The 22,868-nt window shown below is 36.1% G+C and overlaps 1 protein-coding gene across 2 annotated transcripts in view; it reads right to left on the bottom strand.

Annotated features, from left to right (window-relative positions):
• The window catches only part of stk39 (serine threonine kinase 39), a 29,401-nt gene extending 6,591 nt beyond the window's left edge, over nt 1-22,810 (bottom strand). Inside the window, exons 1-16 of one of the 2 annotated variants that reach the window (XM_008404049.3) lie at nt 20,500-22,810; nt 18,479-18,591; nt 18,172-18,280; nt 17,740-17,881; nt 17,315-17,370; nt 15,990-16,099; nt 15,250-15,351; nt 14,774-14,907; nt 14,422-14,470; nt 13,159-13,224; nt 8,602-8,724; nt 7,999-8,028; nt 7,592-7,648; nt 6,864-6,940; nt 1,049-1,101; nt 783-851 (exon numbers count right to left, since the gene is read on the bottom strand). In XM_008404049.3, the coding sequence (XP_008402271.1) occupies nt 783-851; nt 1,049-1,101; nt 6,864-6,940; nt 7,592-7,648; nt 7,999-8,028; nt 8,602-8,724; nt 13,159-13,224; nt 14,422-14,470; nt 14,774-14,907; nt 15,250-15,351; nt 15,990-16,099; nt 17,315-17,370; nt 17,740-17,881; nt 18,172-18,280; nt 18,479-18,591; nt 20,500-20,599 (1,390 nt within the window). In that variant the 5' untranslated portion in view covers nt 20,600-22,810. The remainder of the gene's footprint in view (nt 1-782; nt 852-1,048; nt 1,102-6,863; nt 6,941-7,591; nt 7,649-7,998; nt 8,029-8,601; nt 8,725-13,158; nt 13,225-14,421; nt 14,471-14,773; nt 14,908-15,249; nt 15,352-15,989; nt 16,100-17,314; nt 17,371-17,739; nt 17,882-18,171; nt 18,281-18,478; nt 18,592-20,499) is intronic. The other variant, XM_008404050.3, reaches the window with a different exon arrangement.
• Between the last annotated feature and the right edge of the window lie 58 nt (nt 22,811-22,868).

Genomic DNA, 22,868 nt, shown 5'->3' with positions numbered 1-22,868 from the left:
TTAATGGAAAAGCACTTTCTTACAAAGACTGTGCAAGAAATGTGGGAGAGTTTGTGGAAATAACTGCAGTTAAGGAAGACATATTTCTCCAATCAAAAGCAGCCCCTCCATTGGACACATTTGGAAACCTCGAATTTGAGAAAGAGAAATAATCCAAAGCTAAAGGACAAATATAAACAAGATAAACAACACAGTTCATCTCACAACTAATGTCACTAGCTCAAGTAGAGTCAACTACCAGATCATCAAGGTGATGATCTGGTAGTTTATGATGATCTCGTAAATTATTGTTTATGAGCATAGTTAGTTGTTTATGAGCAAGTTAAATGGGTAAGAAAATACTTTTACCAATAATTTGATGTAGCATCTTGTTTTTTCACTGTCTGAGGAAAATAACTACAAATTCCATCTGAGCATTTTAACTTCCTTCCCAATCTTGATATGTGTAGCATTACCTTGAAGAAAATTTTTGGGGAAAACGTCAGGATGGTATGAGAGAAGTGAAGTCTGACTTACAGCGTTTCAGTGCTGTGACAGACTGTATAATCAAGATAACATTTAAATCAATACTTTACCATGGTGAAGCTACATGAACGTACGTGGGGAAAAAAGCAAATTGTGGATAGGGAATTTTTAAAATATTACTCCCTTTAATTATTTTAGTCTCTTTGTTGATACTGATTATTATGACAGAAATAGTTTTTACAGATGTTTCACAGAGGACTGGCTTCATGAACTGCAGAAAAACACAATTCATTGAAGACAAAGAGGTGTGACATTACCAATTAAGACATCGAGCCCATTGACCAGACCGGCTGAGTAAAGCTCCTGGGAGACGCCATCAGCAGTGTCTTGTGAGGGAATAACATGACAAATATTTGACTTGCATCATTCCACTTAGCAGGTAATTGTGTTACACACAAAATTAGATGCTGCCCACAGCGCAATGATATTGCCTATTATATACATGCATCGATAAGGAGAGAGAGAGAATGTTATTACAAAGAAAAGTGCAATTTAAGAAAATTAATTTAGACTGAGATCTTACCTCGCCCAGGGGTGAACTCAAACCGAATGTCATTCAGCTCCTTTTTGGAGTTCCTGAAAGGGAAAACAGGGGGAGTATGAGCCACTGGGTTGCACCTGGAATGAAACATGACTGGGCAGCTGAAGGTTAGGGAACAAACAGGAGATCATGTCTGGATGCACAGATAATAGGATTATAAACTACAGGATAAAAGTGTTTAGAAACACAAAGCCACATCCTTGAATCAGATGATTCGGTCATATTCTGTTCAGAGCAGAGACAGAAAAATGGGACCACTAGTCTGCCACACAGTTTTAACTAAGGCCAAATCTTCTTTTTACCTACTAATCAGGCTTCAAACTAAGTCAACACAGGCTGGTTTTCAGTATTAACATATATCAAGTTTGTACAAGGTTACAATTTCTAAACTGCTTCTATTGTTCATTACACTGTTCCTACAGTTTACCACCTTCTTTAGTAAGACAGCAGAAGAAAGTGTTAGTTGGTTTTCTCTGACCCCATTCACACTTGGCACTAAAACTCATCCTGAGCAAGATGATCATGTTCTAATAGTGCTAAATGCAGGTGTGAAAGCATTGTTGAACACACTTTTCCCACCTTCAGAGATGGTCTGGTATATTTCTACCCCCATTAGGTAAGTAGTCAAACTAGTTACATTATTCTTTGATTAGATATTGACCCGAGGATAGCAATCTAGAGCCCATCGTTCTATGCTGCAGCTGACTTTTCGGCTGATGTGTTGAACATTTAAGTAATACAATATTCAAAGTAAGCTCATACAGTGCATAGAAACGTATGCAGAAAATATGTCAGTAGGTATATTTTATTGATTTGTGAGATTGCTTGCTGGCACAGAGAATATTCTGCAAATACATTTTAGTTGAGATGAGTAAGAAACAAGATAGATGTTTATGTGTCTTGTGCAAACATTCAGAGCAGTGAAAGTCGTGCTGGACTGTTTTAGTGATTAAAAACTGTGGAGAATGTAACAGTGTAGGAACAACTGTCAGTGAAGCTAATAAGAAAACAGAATGTTATTTTATGTTGACGTATTTGGTTTTCAAAATCTATGCACCAGTCAGGATCTGAAAATGTTGGCGTCCTGTTTGAATACTTGAGGAAGTCCTTACTGCTGTGTCATTTTAATAATTTATGGAGTTTTGTAGACCACTCTAATTGCTGCGATAACCACATAGTAAAATGTCCTGTAAATCTGAATGGTCCCCGTGTTTACTCATGCATCCCTTTGTACACCAACAAAAGATAAAAGATGCTCAAAACTGGCGGCAAAATGTCAGAGGTTATTTCTGCCTCATTACTGCATCTATAAACCATCCAATTAAGGTAATCAAGACTGTGTACCTTGATGACACTGTTGCAGTAATGAAAGCTATTACCACAAAAATGTATCTCAGCCTAATTTCATCCTTGTTGATGTCTGAACAACAATGTTGCATCTTAACTTCATTGTTGTGTAGGTAAATATATTCTTATTCAGCCTTATACTTGTCGATGTTAAAAAAAAATTGTGATATCCTAAAAAAAATGCAGTAACTCTCTTTTTTTCACATTGATTTGGCCTCCAAACCTTTGGAGGACTTTGTGTCTCTAGTCATTACTCAGTGTACCACAATATTCACATTCCAGTTGCTAATCTTGTTTTTTCTCGATGTTGGGAGAGAAAACAACATCTCTCTCACAACAGAGAGAGACAAGTTTTCCCCCTTTTTTATAACAAAGAGGAGGCGCTCTGAAATCAAAACATCACGCAGGTGTTCAAACACTCCATTGGGAGGATGACAATAAAGGTGAGTGATAATCCTGTGAAGTTTTGTCATTACCAGTAACATCACAATCTGACCTTTTGATAACAATTTTCACACTGAAAGGTGTAATGAATGTAGGTGCTAAAGGAAGACTATCTGGCACAATGATTGTAAGCAAGCTTCATTAGAGAAATAATTAAATTCACCATAAAGGCACAACTTCAAAGGAAAAATGGGATGTTGTTGTCAACGAGCAAACCGTGTAGGGCAGGGGACATATCTCATTAATTTAATTTTGACATAGCGATACAAGTACTAAGGTAGCAGCTGTCTAATTGCCTATTATCTCCATCAAACCTGCATCGCTGATGCATGTGTGCTATGATGTTGCAAAAAAAAAGTCAAGCCTTTGTACAACATTCCAATAGAAGAACAGAGTAAAATATTTTATACTTTTTCTCTATGTAGATCAAGTTGTACGGCTGTACGAATCTGAGAAAATGTTTTTGTGTTCTGGGAGCCTCCGTTTTATGGGGCAGGCAGGAACTGATATTGCTGAAAACCAACACCACTCCTGGGATGAGATTAATTTGGTTTCCAGTCCGGTTATATAAATCACTCCACAAACCCATATGTCACATTTGTGAGGAACTTAACCATAACCCAAGACATACACAAATGAAGACAGATCGCTAATGAGTTTATTACACACAGCACTTTATAAACAGTCTTAGCTCTGATTTATCTTCAATTTGTTATGACTGAGCCTGGATACTTTCATTTTCAGGAAACTGACCTGGTTGTCCAATGCTGGCTGATGAGGCAGCATGTCATGGTGATCAAAGCTGCTATGATAAATGTCCTGAAACTCTGCAGCCTTCATCTAAAAATATTTAGGAGCAATGTAAAAAAATAAAACAGATTCTGCAGAAGTCACAGGAAGACAACACTTCATCCACCAACACTGTTCTATTTTGGTCTGGTGTGTAGGAAGAACATATAACCTCTGAATGAACACTCAGACGTTAATATAAAAACACACAAAAAACACTTAGAATGATCCCAGAGTTGGCCTGTATAGACCAGCACTGTTTCCTGTCACATGCAAACAGAAGAACCAACTGATAGAGATTCACTGATTAGAGTTTTGTGGCTGATTTTTCCCAGTCTGTGTGAATTCCCTAGGTAGACAATGCAGACCTTTGGAGACTATAGTTTCCAAACAGCTGCCAACATTTCCAAACCATGTGTGTTCCAAGACAAGCAGCACGAATGGATAAATCAGAGCAACTTTAATATAATAATGTGAGTCTTCCCATTATCTGTAGAGGCTTCACTCACTGCAAAATGTAATGCAAGTAATATAGGTAACATTACTCTTAGCACAAGTTTATATTTCTTTAGACTGGTAGAACACGTACAAGTGAATAATTTCCATTTATGAGCATGTTCCTTAAGTGTTTGAAAGTATCAAATAGAGAAAAATACATTAACAGTTTGAAATGGCAACTTAGTTTGTTACAGAAAATTTAGCACATGCCACTGGTATTCCAACTTGCTGCTAAAACATACCGAACTAGGTAATGATGTCATTTCCAGATTGGATTTTTGATTGTGAAGAGAAACTGAACGCAGCACTAATAGCTAACAGTCTCCATAAACATACAATTTCCACTTTCTTTTCTCCCCTCTGACTTTATGTTTGAACAGTGGTGAAAGTCATTTAACTTTAAGTCTCCTTCATTTAAATTGAAGCCTACTTGTGCTTAGGTACACTGCATTATTTGACCAGAAAAAACATCAGATCTTTGAGATTCTGTTCAATAATCTAGCAATTTTTATGTTCTAATTATACAAACAAGATTGAGAACAATGACAAGAGGGCAACACACACAGACAAACCCAGTTAAGACGAGCAGAACATGTAAGTACTTCAGCTAATCAAATCTTTAAGACAGTCCAATGTTTTAAATGTTTGAAGGAACTACATACAATTTATCACTCTTACAGCTACAATTAACAGATTTATTATTTAATATCTACATCTCTCATAAAATTGTAAATAGTCTTGCCCCAGTTTACAGAGCCCCAAATTAATTTTTTAGATTTCTTCCTCCATTTCAGCAATTTAACTTTGTCCTGTTAAAAGGGTAAACGCAGCTCACAAAATTATCCCTTAAGTAAATAACTGGAAAGCAATTATTTCTTGTCAATTTGTGTGCAGCTTGGGATGGCTGTGCAGAAGATTAAAGTTTATGAATATTTTTTTACAGAAACAACAGCAGACAAACTCACTGAGACTAAATATCAATGTTTCTCCAAAATTCAATATTAGCACCATGTTTCAGAACAGTCTGACATTTATGTGATTCTGGATTTGCTGTAAGAGGCTTGTAAAGAAACATGGAGATGTCACCTCTATCTCAGTTGCTCCTATCTTGTTTCGAATATTATAAGTAGACTTCAGTTTACTTTTATTAATATGTGCATACATTCATTTAGACTTGTAGTTCTTTTTTCTAGACTTCTCCATACTTTTTCTAAAAACACGACGAAAAATAATCAGACTAGTCCAATTGCTAGCTATTTGCTTCAGAGGTAATCTCCTTACTATAAACCCATGCTAATCAGCTTTCAACTTTTCTTGCCTGAGAATGAGAACCAATTTGATGTTTATTCTTATCTCATGAATTTGGTCGTTTAATGCTTGTCATTTAATATTTTTTAAAACCCATTTGGGATCCACTTTTTGAAAATATATGCTCTTCAAATTAAATTTTTATTATCAGAGTTCATCAAAATTATGATTCCATTTACAGTATAAGTGGCTTCGCACACATTACAGAAATATTTATAGCAGATCCTAGCTATATTAAATTAATATAGCTTGTCAAATACTCTGAAGAGATTAAATGCATTTCGCATTGATTCTGTCCGTTGTATTGATTATCTATGAGCACTATCGGGCAAAATCCCTGTACGTTACAGAGCTGAAGAACAGAGAACCGAACACATCAAAGCCCTTCGTATTGAAGTGCTGACTACTCTGCAGTAAGCAGTTTATTGCCACCTGTTGTTTTTGGACCTATGTTTTGTTACCGAATGGAAAAAATAATAATCTGTGCTGTTCTTGACGCCTTCCTTCAGATGTCTGCATGAGCAAATCAGCACTCGACGGCCGCCTCACCGGGGAGCCACAGACTCTGAACTATCAAAAAAAACCTATAAATGGTTGTCCATTTCTGAACATCTTCAGGCCAGTTCTATTTTACATCTCTAACATTTTTGAATCATCAACAGAGTAATAGAAAGCACACTAATATGATGAAAAGCTCAATTTCATTTAGACTTTCATTGCCATTTCTTTCAAATTCAGCCAATAAATTTTGTCGTTTGACAACAGCCGAGTATCTAGATTGATATTTTTAGCTGAACAACAAGACTTCACTTCTTCATGTCACTGTGATGCTTAAAAGTCTTTTGAAAGAACATTGTAGCAAAATAAGCCACCAAACACTGCAGGTAAAACCAAGTGATCTGTACAGAGTCCTTCAAGCAAAGAACAACAGATTTATCTGTAGCCTTCTTGCTCCAGTTAAAATAAAGAAATAATAGTGACTTTATCTAAATCAACTTGAAAAATTACATCCCGAAGCTTTTCACATTTTACAATTCAAAAGCAATTATTTTCCTTCCACTTCACAATTTAACACTGTAAGAGCGGAAATGCTACTTAAGGAGTTGCCACAGAAGGAGTTCCGTGGCAGAGTGTGTAATAAATCTCCAAAGCTCGGCTGTGGCCTAGCAGCAAGAACTACGTCTCTGTGCGTTATTTCTTTTACTTATATATTTAAAAGTATAGCCACCTTTGAATTCTCCAATAACACCACTTTGGGTTATCTGGTCACTTAAATCCCCTATAAAATATATTAAAGCTTTCTATGTAAAAATTACCAAATTTAAACAAGATAAGAGGAGTGAATGCTTTTGGAAGATACTGAATGTTTTTTTGGTATGTGAGTAATGTAGGAAACTATGTTCAGCCTTACCGTAGCCGCAGTACCATGTTCACAGCACCTTGAATGAAGGGTGTATTCTCATATGGTTCCACCTGCATCGAAAATACCTGGGAATGAATCAGTTTACCCTATTTTATGCAGTTTCAACACAGACAAAATAAAAAATCATGCCCTGCAGTGAAAAAGGAGCATGTAATCAGAATAAATCCAAAGTGTGTGCAGAGCTGAATCTATAATGCAATGCATGATTGAATCGCTTTATCTAATCTGTAGGGAAAGTTGGGAAAGTAAGGGGAAAAGAAAAGGAACAATAAATAAAGGTTTGATGCATTATTTGTCTATATTGCGATATTATTGGTCTTTTATGTTAGAAAGAATTGATAATTTCAGTAAAAAATGTCTTCTCAGATAATTTCTAAGTGGGACATAAGACAACCCCAAAAATGCTCTGGTTCACTTTCACAATGACAATAGATTTTTGAAAATGAGTCACAGTGGCAGTAAGTCTTGGGAGTAGATACACCTATCCACTGAGCTGGCACTGTCAGGCAGGCAGCCATTTACTGTGAGTTATTACTGCTGAGAGCATCCATCCTGGAGACAGACACTCTCACATTTACACACACACACACACGCATGCACCAACACACACATATAGCGTCAGCTGCACATGTACATTATGCACACACAGACAATCATTGCAGCATCAAGGTCATTGAATCATGACAAATTAGCGCTGCTTCTGCAGAATCCCTCACCTGGGGATGCTGTACAGACAAGCCTTCTATAGGGATATTGTTGGCATCTTCCTCATTCTGGGAGGAAGAAGTTGAGAGGCATGATTGTGCAAATTATGAATTTTAAAATCATCTTGGTAGAAAAACAGAAAAGAGCGGCTTAAAAGAAGAGAGATTGGCTGACTTCAATACATTGTCACAAGAAATATAATAATATGCACTAAATGTGTGTAAAATAGTGCTAAACTTGTGATTTTTACAAAACATTTTCAAATAATTGCATTTTATCTGGTTTTCTAATTATCATGCAGCCAAACTTGTACATTTTTGTTAAATTATTTACCTAATTGTTTCTTTATCAAAAAAAAGTGTGTAAATATTGTTAATTTTCTTCCTTAAATAATAAATGAGATGAGAATCTAACTTACGTCTTTGGCCTCATATTTGACCCTTCGTGACTGGAAAAAAACATATTTACACATTCATCCGTGTAACTAATAATTACAATCTTAATAACAGAGCGATAAAATAATCAATTTCAGACACTTCATTCATTTTTTATATATTTTTACATTTCATTCACATGGATGTTCAAATCTGCTTCTCAACTTTTTGAAAGCAACCTACCAGAGATGGCTAAAAGAAAACTTAAATGATATTCTATCAGCAGTAATTTCTGTTTTAAATCATTACAAATGTTATTTATTGTGTAATACATAACGTCTCCTTACCATATCATATTTATCAAAGGGTTCTTGATCAATACATTTTGCTTTCTCCTTCCTCCACTTCTTACAATGATCTTCCAGCTCACTACAGTGAACTCTAGACAAGCCTCTAATGTCTACAAAACTAACTGATCAAGGAGGGGAGGAATGAGCGCTGTCAAAAACAGAGGGGGAGGATTCATGCTGGTTTATGCTTCACATAAAACACCTTAGTAACCCTGAATATTTTAAAACAACTGTGTTAAAGCAGTAAATCTGCCTTGTTTATGAAAAAATGCAATGTATTTGTAATGCCTCACTTACCCTGCCCTGATTCACCGCTGCTTTACCCTCCTCACTGCCCTCATCCAGTTCGTCGTCGCTCCACTCCCAGTCCCCGTCTACCGTCTTGTGCAGGTGGCCACTGGAGCCTGGGACTCTCCTCACCTTCACCAGCATGACAGACATTAATGTTACATGTGTCTTTTTTTTGTTTTGTTTTGTTTTGTTTTTTATTTTTTATTTGAGTCCACAAGCACATTTAGACTTACTTAAACTTTTACGTCTGCGAAAGTATTAACGCCCTTTAACCTTTATCACAAACTTGTATGTTGCGTGGATTTTATGTTAGATTAACAAGAAGTAGAGCATGTGAAGCAGATTGAGAGTGATGAATGATGTACAAATAAAAATAATTAAACACGTATCTCTTTCTTCACAGCTGCAAGCCTTTGGGATACAGCACATCTGGAAAGTATTCAATCAATTGCACCAATTCTACTTTCTGAAATAGATCAAGCTTGAATAAAACATGCATGTGAACATCATTTTTTAAGTTGTATATTTTAATAGGATTTAGGCATCAACTTTGAATAGACCAGTGTAACACATGAAAGGATATGCTTTGTTCAAAATCTGTACGTTTGTAGTCATTCACTACAGTACACAGCATTCACTACCACTAAACAGCATTTTGCATGAACGTCTAAAAAATGATTTAGGTGTCACTTTGTTGTCATTTTTGTGCCACTCTTCCATAAAGGTCAAATTTGTGGAGTGCACAAGTCATAATTTGTCCTATCAACAGTTTTCCCTACCTGATTACATTAATTTAATGTATAAGTAGGTTTGCAGTTGGACCTTGTTTTAATTATTTTGGATACCAGTTGAGCTCTGTAAAATTTCCCAAAGCTTGAAATATATATATTTTTTTATGACTAACGTTGCTTTAACGGCTTTCACAACCATTTCTGACCTATCTGGTGCGTCCCTCGGTTTTCATGAAGCTGTTTGTTCACTACTGTTCGCTAACAAACCCCTGAGCCCTGAATGGAAATGCTGAATTTTAACTGAGTTGAAGGAATACTCTTATTACCTTATTAGATAAGTTCTGAAGGAAGTTGGTTCCACTGAATTTTATTTAGGAGTAACCTATTAAAGCAGGTTAGAAACAAATGCACACCATTCTGTTCAGATTTGAAAACCACACACTATTATAAGCAATTTACTTACAAAGTTTATGTTTATTGTTTTTACTGATCTATGTCAAAAAGAAACTTGAAATTAAATAGGTTGCAGTTTATAGTTGTAACAAAAATGTTCATGGGGTATGAATAGCTTTGCAAAGTCACTCTATGTAAAGCTGTTTAATCAAACATTACAGAGCTTTACATGAAAATTAGCTATTCAAAGCCACACTAAATGCCCCCCAAATTGGGACAGTTTGTAAGTCTGAGATGAGCTCAGCTCCAAAGTATTACACAGGAGACGACACAGATCTGACACAGATCTGTGAGCAACCAGCACCATAAATTCCCCTCGGCTTTGGTCGAGGTCAGAGTTAAAGCAGCACTACCCTTCCAGCTGGAGTCAGGTTTACCTTCTAAATCTGACTGAGAACAAAGGCTTTCCCAGTTCTGCGCAGGGTCCTTTAGCAAAACAGACAGATCGATTCAGCTAGAAGCCAAACCCGCTCAAGCAACAGGCAGATTTGGATGTTTTCAGAGGCTACAACTTCTTCGCATTCTGTATCGATAGCTCTTCTGAAAATTAGCATTTAGAAAACATCATTACAGAGTTCAATAACTTTTTGATTATCATGTGTCCACTGGACCATAAAATTAAACTCAATATAAATCTGTTTTCTGTTTGTTCAGCTTGTTTTTTGCATGTGCTAAATCAATAATTCAAACCCACATTGATTGCAGTATTTTACATTGACAACAGATCCACCAAGTTATTGTGAAGTATGTATTGTGTGTATTAGAGCGCCATCTGCTGGCAATCCTGGTTCTTCAACTCAAAACTACCTACCTTAGTGAACACAATATTCCTTTTATTAACAATCACATTTAATATGCAACAAATACTTGCTTTGTTCTACCTACATTATCCAATATTTCCAAAAATTAAAGGTTTTTTTTATTTTTCTAGTTTTCATACCATCTGTTAGATACCATCTACGATTACTTTCCTGATGAAAGAATCTGCCATCTCTTTCTCATTCCCTTGTAAAATGAGAAGGTGTACCCGATATGCAGTTCCAGTCCTTTTACTTTAAACTCTATCAGTATTTGTTTCTTACATATGTCGATATTTTTACCATGACTACCAAATTTCACACAAAGCAAAAGAAAAAAGAAAAGAAAAGAAAAGAAAAGAAAAACTGAATGCCAAGCAACAAGGGTTGCGATAGGTCAATGGGAAAATGCTGCAGATCAAGAAGGTCAAGAGACTTAAGGAGGCTGTGCAAAGAGAGGAGCTGAACAGTGAGGTTTGGGAGCAGCTAAGGTCACAGTATCCTGAGGTGGTTGTGTTTCTGCAGTACTGTTTGTATCTGCAGGCTTTGGATAATGTTGCTGAGCTTATAATGCAGTGGACTCTGTAGGTCAAATCCATACAAAATAGCAAGGGCATCAACTCTGCTGCAAATTTTCTACAGCCAAAGTCATCATTGAGTCAGACCTTCAACTGTGTATTTCATGGTGTACATTTTTACGACATTGAGGGAAGGTTTTAAATTACATCCTTTATAGCCTAATCTGTAATAAGTAATTTTTGCATTTAACAATTATTCTCCAGACTGCTCTGGGTCTTAACATTTTTTCTCTTTTTTACTCACAATTTATCCAGTCCATGGAACTGATGTCTATTATCATGCAGAAAATACTTAAAAAATGAGAAAGACTCAAAAACAAAAGAAGAAGTAGCAGGACTAAAATAAAATTCACATCAGATGAACAGTATATTAAAGTCATGTCTTTCAGAAAATAGGAACATGTTTCACAGAAAGTCTAACACAGGACATGCATCATGCTTCAGTTTATCAGTCTAGTGCAGAGGTCCTTAACCTTGTTCCTGCAGAACTTGATTGAATTCAGAAGAAGTAATGCAGTCGTTCCAGTCAAGTTTGCTGGAGAGGGGACACATCTAAAACACGCAGGAAAGTGGATCCTGAGAGCCACATATGGACACCACAGATCCAAGCTAAATATGTACTGTATCTTTGGCAGGTTTCATACTCAACTTAAGAAAGGGGAACCAAGCCTGAGTTTTCAACAAGTTGTGAAAAAGAAAGTGCTTAAAGAGCACATTTAAAATTTGGTTTTGCAATGTTGTGTTTTACATTTAGACAAACCAGCGGTTTATCACACAAGTTCAAAATATTTTTTTATGTTTGCATTATTCATAGACCGGACTGAAATGACTCATATAACAAACATATTATACTGGATAGGTCAAAAAAATGTGAAAACAAAGCAGCCAAATCCAAAAGAAAAGTTAAAAAAAACCTTTAGAAACCCATATTATCAATAGTAAAGGTATAGTTTTAAAGGATTCAGAAGCACAGTTCTGCTAAAAAGTTATAAACAGCCAACATTTTACATACAATAAATAGTTCTAATTTTATCTTCATTTAGAATAAATCCAAATTAGTTGATCCCAGAGGCTGAAAAAACTGTCAGTCTTACATAATATTCCGACCCCTTTTAATAGAGCCTCAGTCCGAAATTCCAGAACTATTCATTTAAGATATCTGAAAAGTAATGTAGACATTAAGGGATTTGCTAAAATAAGTTTTCAGTTTTCCCAATTATCCATTCTGAAAAGGTTGTTATAATGTTATAGTACAGTAATACTCTCCAAATTCACAATGCTGAAGCTCGTTTTACTTCTGATTTTACACAACTGCATGACAGCAAATCAGAAAAGCATGTTGTCTGGGTTTGTTATAAAACTCCTGAATAACAAAGCAGACTGTGCCCTTTCCCTCTGTTACTGGCACTGAAAGCCTGTCTGTAGTTCACACATAAACCATCAACAACGTTTTGCCACCCTACCCCGTTTGTGCGTAATTATAACGTCATGAACATTAATGCTTGTCCTGTCTACTATGCCCTCTATTTAGACTGAACCATGTCAGTGAATTTCCACCCCTCCACTCAGCCACTCTTCCTTCTGATCCTGCCTCAGACCTGGGCATCAGGGGAGTATTATGTAAAGCCAACATCAGCTGTGCCTGAAAAACTGCACTTCCTCCCTGTTCGCCATAACAGTTTTGCTAACTTATGTTAACAATCCATTTATCCAGGTTTGTCTTGACATACGCAGGAAGCTGCTCTTAAAGTCGTACTAACACATGGGTCAGCGGATCTGCACAGCATGACTCTTATGCTACTGTGGCCCGCATTTTTATATAGTCTATTCATAGGGGTAAAAGATGTTGTAGGTGCTAAAGGAAGACAGAGTGCATATGTTGTGTTGACTGTAAATTCAACATCCTGGAGTGAAAGCAGTCCATCCATCCACAAGTTTTTTTTTTTTTTTATGTTTAACCAATAACTGTGTTATTGTAGAGGGCAAAAAATTACATGAACATACCTTCTTTGCTCTTTGAGATATCTTTGGTGCACGACTCAAAAGCTTTTCAACAAGATATTCTCTGTTCTGCAGGACAAAATGAACAAAGTAAGAAAAAATTAAAATCATCAAAGTTGAATAATGCCATGCAAACCACAAATGGCTTGTAATTTGAACAGGGTCCTTCCCATACTCGCAAACATTGGAGGGGACATAAAAAAGTATGCATGACAAGTAAATCAGTAAGACATAAAGACAAGTACTTTGAAAGCATATTTTGAAAATCCTAATTCAGTCAATCTGAAAAGTATCGTAGGTGTCAAAGAGGAAAGTATTTGGCAATGACTTGCAACATATTTTCCATGCTGTAGATCTGAAAAATACCCAAACGCCTGCAGCAAAAGGAGAAGAAAGACCCTGCCGAGATTCTATCTGTGAGACAACGCTGATAATCACTGCCCCATCATGCCGCAAACTCTGCAAATTATCTACAGTTCTGATATTAATCAGCTTCTGTGGAACAGAGCTGGCCACATGACTCCTCAAAGAGGGAATGGGATGTAGCTCACAGTTTAAAAAATTTAAATGCAACTTAACAACAATGTTGAGGCAGACCTTTTAGTGGTGGCAAGCATCCTTAAAATCACGTTTCTTATTTATTGGTTTGGCACAAGTTTAGATTGCATACAAATGTTGTCTATTCAAAAAATACTTAGTTAGAAACATAAGATAGTAATTTAAAAACAGGAGAATCCCCAGAAAATGTAATATCTACCTTAAGTGCACTTATTTTGTTAGTTCAGTATAAAAATCTGAAACTCTTATATTATTAAACAGATTTATTACTCACAGAGTAATATTTAAATTTTTCAATCTTGGGATTTTCTGAGATACAGAATTTGGGGCTTTCATTTCCTGTATGCTGTAATCATCAAAAAACATTACAAATGATTTATTAAAATACAAAAATCTGTAAGCAAAAAATCTATACAAATTTCAGATTTGGAATTTAATTAAATTGTGATGATTTTCTACTTTTGTTGAGATGCATCCATCTTACCTCCCCTTCTTTTCTATTATTTACCAAAACAAAATCAGCGAAATGATTGAGTATATAGTCAACTAAAAATGGTCTATTTTACATGAAAAGTCGGCTACACCTCAATGACTGAGTGTGTTGTGTGTATGAAAATAACCAATAGAATCCAATATGGCTTCAACCCATCAAATGTTAATAAAACCAAACAAAGACAGTGCAGCAAATATTTGAGATTAAAGAAATACCTTTGCCTTTTGGATTAATTTACACTTCAAAAGCTCAGCTGCTGTAGGCCTACAGACAAAACAAAGTGAAAATGCCATTGGAAAAATATAACAAGAAAGAATCATGCTCGATTAATCCAACATGTGCAGAAAGAGTTCTCCTAGACATGGGAAACAAATGCTACAGTAAAAAACACACACATCAAGGAAAAACCTAAGAAACTCTGATTGGTTAACTTGAAAGGGGAAAAACAAGAGTCATGATTATGCATGTCCAAAACTGGAGCACTGTCTAAAAGTTAAATAAGATCAAGTGCTCGTTATTTAGTACAAACTGCTTCAGCTCTGCTCATTCATATGTTATGGTACCAACCTTTTTGCAGGGTCTTTCTGAAGGCACGTAGTTATAAGCTTTCGAAATGATTTTCCATATTTTTTGAGCATTTCCTTGTCCTCAACACCCGTCTCCAGAGTGGGCGGATCATTCTGTAGGGTAAGCATTAAAACCTGAAAGCACAAGGAAAAACAGTCAAAAAACATCCAGACATCCAAGCAGCACTATCAAAAGGAGGGAAAATAAAGGAGGCAAACACATGATGTCTTTTTAGATGATTGGATTTTAAGAAGGAAAATAGATTGTTGCAATGTCAATAACTTATTCAATTGCCTGAGCTTTCTCAATACAATCAGGATTGACTTGGTTTATATGTTACTGAATATAAATTTGAGCATTAGACTGGGTGTTATCTGACTGATCTGGACATAAATTAGTCTTGCAAAGTTACGGCATTTCTATCTAACTGACTCCATGGAAATAAATTAAGAAATGTTTTTGTCCATAACACTTACCTTCATTGGAGGGTATCGGTGATAGGGTGCAGAACCTGTTGCTAACTCTATTGCTGTAATTCCAAAACTCCATATATCTGCTTTGAAATCATAGCCTCGAACCTGCAGACATGGGGTTATAAAAGACAATAAGATTTACTTATGCAAGGCTCAGAGGATTTATGATTAGTGATAAGCATAACTAATATAGGACACAATGAAAACATCTGGAGCTTAAAACGTTCTCTATATTTACTGGAGTCCCAAGTAAAATTATGTAAAATGGCTTTAAGTGAATGTTGTTGCATAATCTTACACTAAAAAGTTCTAAGAAATGGTTGATTTAATATTAGTACATTTATTTAAAGTGGAAAAAAACTCTGTTCTTATTCTTAACAACATCAGCATGTTCATCTGAACCAGTAACAATTTATATTAAAAAATAAATGTAACTAAAACATTTTAATTTATAAAAAGAAAAGTTATGCTGATCATACACTTTGCATCTGATGTGTTATTTAATTATTTAGATTTTCACATTGTTTTTACATTTGTATTTCCAGTAACAACTAATACTTTTTTTATTTAATTTACTTTTGTTTCACAGAAAAAATTAAACATTGACTTAATGCGTGTGTTTATGGTCTCTGAGATCTCTAAATGTATGTTTAACAAGTTAGAAAATGGCTATGATAAAGACGATGCTTGTATAAATCTGTATCTGCAAACAGAGAAATAATTGAAAAGTACAAAAGACTTACCTGCTCCATCACCTCTGGAGCCATCCAGCACGGCGTCCCAACAAAAGTCTTTCGAACTTTATGCCTCGTCATGTCGCCCCCTGCAGCTAAAAATGCGCTTACGCCAAAATCTGTAGTAACAAAACATAAACATAGTGGTTACCATCATTAAAATGTGAGACGTTTCAGAAAAATGTCTTTACTTTGCATGTTTGCTGGACTTTGACAGTGCTAAGATGTACATTCTAGCAAAGGAAGTAGTCCTAAATATTCTCAATGGACTTATATATTCATCTCTGTAAAATTTGTCTGAGTTCAAACATCTTCCGTTAAAAGAGGACTGCATCAAGACAAAGAAAATCCCAAATTTTTGATTGTCACACATTCAATTAAGTGTTTATTGATCACTGTCGATCCAAATTTTCTCTGTGACACTTGTTTAGCCTTCAGTGTTACACTGAGAGACCCTGGAATTGTTTTCCACAAACCAAGTCCACTGAGCATTGTTCCTTCATGTATGGAATATTACCCGAACCATCCTGTTCCAAAGCAGTGCTGAAAAACCTGCCTTCACTTTTTCCACCTTCAGGATGAATCACTGCAATTCCACTTCAACTGGGTGAAAAATGTTCCACTTAAGATATTGAAACTGATCCTACATTACTGATGGTTAAAGGTCCAGGATGTGATGCACCAAATAGTGAAAAAATATATAATGTTTGTATTTAAAGCTAAATCTAAAACTGACCTCATCGAGAGGATATGCTGAATTTTATTTGTTTTTCCTTTATGCAATTATATTTTGTTTTCTAAATGTCATCTTTCTACATAATTATACTTCTACAAAGAATATTACTCTTTTTTTAAATAATTTCTAGCTTTTCAAGCACTGTCAAATGCTCTTTAGGTATATCCAATAATTATATTATTATCAAAATATTGTGATTTTAGCTAGTTATTCCACTATTTGGGCTAATATAAGTTTGAGGGTCACATTCAAAAATGTATCCACGTTGAAAATATTTTTGCTTAAAACAGTACCAATAATTAAAACGCACCAATTTTAAATACTTCCAAATTCCTTTGTTTCTGTATGGTTCAAACAAATCTTCCAATCAGTCAGGCTCAGATTTTGGACAGTTTTTTTCTATTTGCATGAATTCATTCAACGTTATGCAAATACAAAATGTAACAGAACATTACAAAAAAAATATGTCCCTGCAAGGCCAAAGTACGCCAATGTGTTACAGCAGAGCCCAGAAAGTAATGCTGTAACCTCTAAATTAGGACCACGTTGCTTCTTTAAAAAGAAAAAAAGCAGAAGAGAGTGTGATAATGTAACAAACCTGCAATCTGAACAGATCCATCTTCTCCCAGTAGGATGTTCCCAGCTTTCACATCCCTAAGGTCAGCAAAACAATAATGGAGTAAAACATCAAAGTCACGTGGGACAACATCGATTCTTCCATTCATGTTAACAGATCCCACTGACTATCACTATCTAGAACTGTGCCCGAGGGGCTCATAGAGGTTTACGCCCCATATTCACACTGACCTTGAAATCAAGGACGTGAACAGAACACAAAGAACTTTGTATTTCACTTTAGGATTTTACTTTGGCAGCTTGTTCATTCGCTTCATCCCGGTAATTATTTCAGGGTTTCACATGGGAATGTGTGCTCTCGCAAAACAAGTACTTGTTTTACTAATATATTTTTAATGAAAAAATATCTTCGTATTAGAAATAATATACAGAAACCAAAAGTATTACCTGTGAATTTGTCCGTTTCTGTGGAGATAGTCCAGGCCCTCTAGAACTTCTTTTAATATCGTGGCAATAATTGGCTCATCTAACGCTCGAAGATTTTTATCCTCTTCTTTGCTCGCATGTTTAATTATATCCAGCATGGAGCCTAAATTACATCAAGCACAAGAAGAGGTATTGCTCTGATTTTCAAACATATAAATTAAACAGACAAAAAAACAACAACAGTACAATGCATTACAGTAGATCTCGCTGGAATTAATTTACAATTGAGCCTGATGAGCCTGTGGTATTATAGGAAATACCAATGCCGATCACTGACATGAGAAAATCAAAGAAAGGAGATAAAAATCTTAATGACATACAATGAAAAGCTGTGTGTCAGCTTTTCATTGCTGCACCTCAAGTACTATTAACTTTACATCATACTAAACTCACCTCCACTCAGGAGCTTCATCACCAACCAAAGTTCATCCTTCACAACAAAGGAAGTGTAGTAGGTGACGATGTTTGGGTGGTTGCACTGACTCATGGCTTGAATTTCTTTCTGTAGGCAAAGAACATTTGCACGACACTTTACATTTAATAAAAAAATCAAAACATTTTATCCCTAAGGATTCAAGTTAACCGTAGAAATGTGTGTAACTTGAAAGGTGTAGCTATCAGAGGTAATGTAGCAGCAAATCATTAGAGAGTGGTGTAAAAGCACAAGGCTGAGAAAATAGCCCATATTAAATGTGCTTACCAACAGCTCATCCATGCTGGTCTGGCATTTTTCCAGGTTGATCCTCTTTATGGCCACGCGCTCCTGTCTGGGGGTACAGAGGGCCGCCTGCACCACAGCTGTGGCCCCACTGCCTGGAATCACAACCACACATCAGCATCAGCACAGGGGGATATGAGCCAAGAGGGACTAGCGTCACATGCACAGCTGGAGGACTTTACATTTCAACATCCCTCTGAGGCATTTGTGTTTAGGTAACAGCTTTCATGTTTCATCTGTGACAACTGGAGCAAATGCAAGCAGAGTGCATCACTCTTTTCAAACACGATCACACGACGACATCATGTTGCTGGGACGTACGGCACTCTGCCAACTGTTACTGGTGGATAAGGCATGCTTTATGTCATGTGAGATGGGACTGCTGATTGTGGGAACAAGTAACTCTTAAACAACTCCCCACATTTTAACAAACATTACCACAGACTTTTGCATATTTTACTTGCATTTCACATAATAAGCCAATGAAAAGTAGTGCAGAATTGTGCACAGGATACACATTTTTCAATTTATTTTCTTAGCAAATTAAATCTGAAAAGTGTAGCAAAAATATGAACTCATCCCATTTTAGTGCAATACTCCAATTAAATTTGGTGCAATCAGTTCCTTTCAGAAGTCAACTAAACTTCTTATGGTTCATTGGCAGCATTTAAGTACATAGACCTGTGGATCTATTTTAAGGCAATACTTCAAATACAGTTTCCTTGTCTTACATCATTGGATGTAAGACAAGGAAACGCGTGCAGTTTCTGCACGCGTGAAACTCTGCATGTCCCAAGAAACTGAACAAAAAGTTAAAGGTTGGGTACAAGTGGGTCTTTCAAATGGACAATGACGTAAACATATTGCTGAATTAGCTGCAAAAGTAAACGGAAACCAAAATGCTTTCCTCAAGTCATACTGTATAAACAACAATTCTACCTTTCATCTCCCGCAAAAGTCAATAAAAAATATAATAAATGCAGGTATGCACACACTGTGTAATCGTCATTGACCTAAAACATGAAACATTTAGTCTGATTGTCAAACAGTGAAGGGCTGTAGTGGGGAAAGAGGGCTGTGTGTGTATCTAAATAGCAAGTTCAACAGCATAATTATGTTATGACATGCTTTGGGAATGACATAATAGACCAGATGACTTGTCACACAAATAACGGTTGTTGTGATGAATGTATAAACAAAAAAGTTGTAACACAAGATATAATAAAACACTGAGAACAAAATGACCTGAACTATAAAAATATGGAAGGAGCTATTTTATTTGCACTGAAACTTTTTGCAGGGTATGGGAGGGAGGACAGCTGTAGTACTTTTACCAATTATTCTAGTGATAAAGAAATTAAAAAAACTTACTGCAGTTTACATATTGCTTTGAATACTTGCAAATGTTCACATATAAAATTGAATATTTTGGGATTTTCTGTTCTTCAAAAGATGACTCGAGTTCCCTTAAAAAGACTGACGGTAAGAAAAAAGGTAGTTGCAGAGTACATTCAAATGTTTTTCTTTTTTGAATTAAGAGTAAGAAAGTCCCTGTTAATGTTGGATCATTCTGACTAAGTTGTTCATTTTGAAAAGTACATCGCGAACATTACTAATTTTGGGATGATTTCAATCTGTTTTATATTTCCACTCGCGTGCCAGCTCAGGAAGGGCACAGCAACAGTGATTTCAGCAATAACTAATAAACTTGTAGTTTGTCGCTGGAGCGTTAGCGTCTAATCCGTGAGCGCTGAAAGAGAGAGGACTTATTCAATGTGACATTTACACCCCCCATGCAGAGATTCCGCCTTGTCTGCGCAGATCTACTGTAGACCGGTAGACTCCGACAGTCTCTGTTAACATCCGCATTGCAAAGCAGAGGAGGCTGCTGCATATATTTAAAACAAAAAAAAAGCCGGTAGGCCCCTCTCCTTCGCTCACGACAGATAACCCACCACGGGCTGCTTCCCCACCACAACAACACCGCTTCTCCGGGTACTAACCTATGACTTCCTGCAGCTCGTAGGACTCCCTGGTAATTGGCCAGCTGATGGTAGGTTGTGGATGGTGGACGGGAACCAGAGATTCGCCTTGATCCGCCATGATGATGATGGTGGTGGTGGTGATGATGCCGCCTCGGTCACAGACAGAGAAACAGAGACAGCCAAGTTTGACCTCAGCTCCTCCTCGGTGGAAGTGTCAGCTGGCAGCTGTAGCGCTACAACCACCACAGACCCTGCCTGACTGACTGAGCACAACCCGGAAAATAACGGAACACACACACAGAAGAGAGACACGCGCGCGCTCACTGGCACAAACCACACAAGCACGCGCGCGCACTGTCAGTTCACAACACGATGTGCCACTATACAGAGGAAGACAATTTTCGAAACCATGATCTGTTTGGACGAATTAAGATTTGATAAATACGGTCTCAATTATCATTAAGTAATATATTAAAAACAAATTATCCCTAATTAAATTGCATGATTATCACATAAAATGGCTTGGCAGCTTTCAGAATTAGTGACACTGACACGTATGTGTGACGAGTTAATATAGTCACATTGAGTAGAAATGCGCCCGGTGCGACTGATCCGGCTCAGTGTGCCGGTTCATTTAGCGGACTGAACGAAGAGATCAGACACCAGTCTAGTTTCATTTTATTAATTATTTTTTATTTGACAGTGGTTGTGTGTTCTATGATTGAGGTTTTCAGTCATTTGAGAGACAGAAATGTCACAGTTAAGGTCATAATGTTAGCTAAAATCATAATCGTGGCATTCAGATACAAAATTGTAAAATATAAAGTCCAGTTTTGAGTTTCGAGGTGATATAAGACACAGTCATAATTCTAATTTTTGAAATTTCCATTACTGGCTTTTAAAGTCATAATTGTGATATTTAAAGTCAAACCAAGCGATTCAAAATTATGAGATTTAAAATTTGGACTTTCAAAATGAGAGTTTTGACATCATCATTAAAAACAAATAAACTTATGACACGAGTAAATAAGAGTCAGAGTCACCAATATGATATTGAAATTATATACTATATAATGTAAACAGAAGTTGCTGGTTTGCTGTGTTTTTTTGTTCACTTTATTTCAGTTAAGTGTTAATGTTACAATTAGTGTTTAAAAACATTTACCTAAATGCCTGAGTGCTAAGTTGAAAGTTTTGTCAAACTTTTTATTTGATTAGAACAGAAAGAATGCAACATTGTGTAGGGAGAAAAAATCAATGGCAAAATGTTTTAGACTGTCTGTGTGACAAGTGTCTACAGTGGTAATTGTTCATGATTATTTTATGTTTTATATTGTTTGAGACGTCTTTTTTTATATATTTATTTAGAACAGACTTGATCAGTGAGTGAAGATAAATGGTGCGGATCCTGGCACCGTGCCGAAATTCCCATCCCTGATACTGACGCTTCTAATGTTGGCCAGAAGATGGCGCGATCGTCCCAAAGACTTAACAGATCGTTTTTACATTCTGCAGTGGACAAGGGGAAATTTTTTGTCAATTTTAATAGAAAGCTTAAAGAGCACTAGATTTCTTCCCTTCACATCTTTCCTTAAGTTGCAGTTGCATTTTCTTGTACAAGATCTAGTATTAAATATTTATATTACTATTCTTTTGACAATAAAACTGTTTTGATAAAGGGACATGACAATTTACTAATTGCCAGCTGAAACCTGCAGCAAAATATAAAAATATGAACAAATAAAAAAAGCACTTACACATTTACCCATAATCACAGTCTTGCAAATAAAGAATTCAATTAGATCTTCTTCTGCTTGTTTCCTTCACCCATCAATGCAACCAATCAATGGGCACAGATTACTATGTGCCAATGTTGCACATAAATCAATAATGTTATCAATCATAGATACTCCTCAGCACATAACTCCACAAAATTAGTATTATGAGTTTGATGTTAAATCATACTTAAATAATAAGAATATGTATAGGTATGGGTATAGGTATTGATGTTGGTATTGGTATAGGGATTGGTATTGGTATCAGTATCGGTGATACTTGCCCTGTATTTACTTAGAATTGGATCAATACCAAAATATGCATTATTGCATTATTGTGACTTTTAAGAAATGACAAAAATTACAAACTTTAACTGAGCAGAAATCATTGTAGTCTGCTATAAAATGATTGAAAGATTATTATTATTAGTAGTAGTAGTAGTAGTAGTAGTAGTAGTAGTAGTAGTAGTAGTACAGCAAAAAGAAACAAGCCGAAAGAGCTGAACAGAAGAGCTAGATGTAAAATATTTTAAAAATTCAGACATATCCGCGGTACTACCTCAAATTGGTCAGAAGGTGTCAGAGTTTGACAAGTTACCCTTTGTATTTGTA

This window comes from Poecilia reticulata, chromosome 2 (assembly GCF_904066995.2).
Source record: "Poecilia reticulata chromosome 2, P_reticulata-male-v2, whole genome shotgun sequence".
Classification (NCBI taxonomy): Eukaryota; Metazoa; Chordata; class Actinopteri; order Cyprinodontiformes; family Poeciliidae; genus Poecilia; species Poecilia reticulata.
Note: the sequence above shows the minus strand (reverse complement) of the source record. Positions and strands in the feature narration are given on the sequence as shown.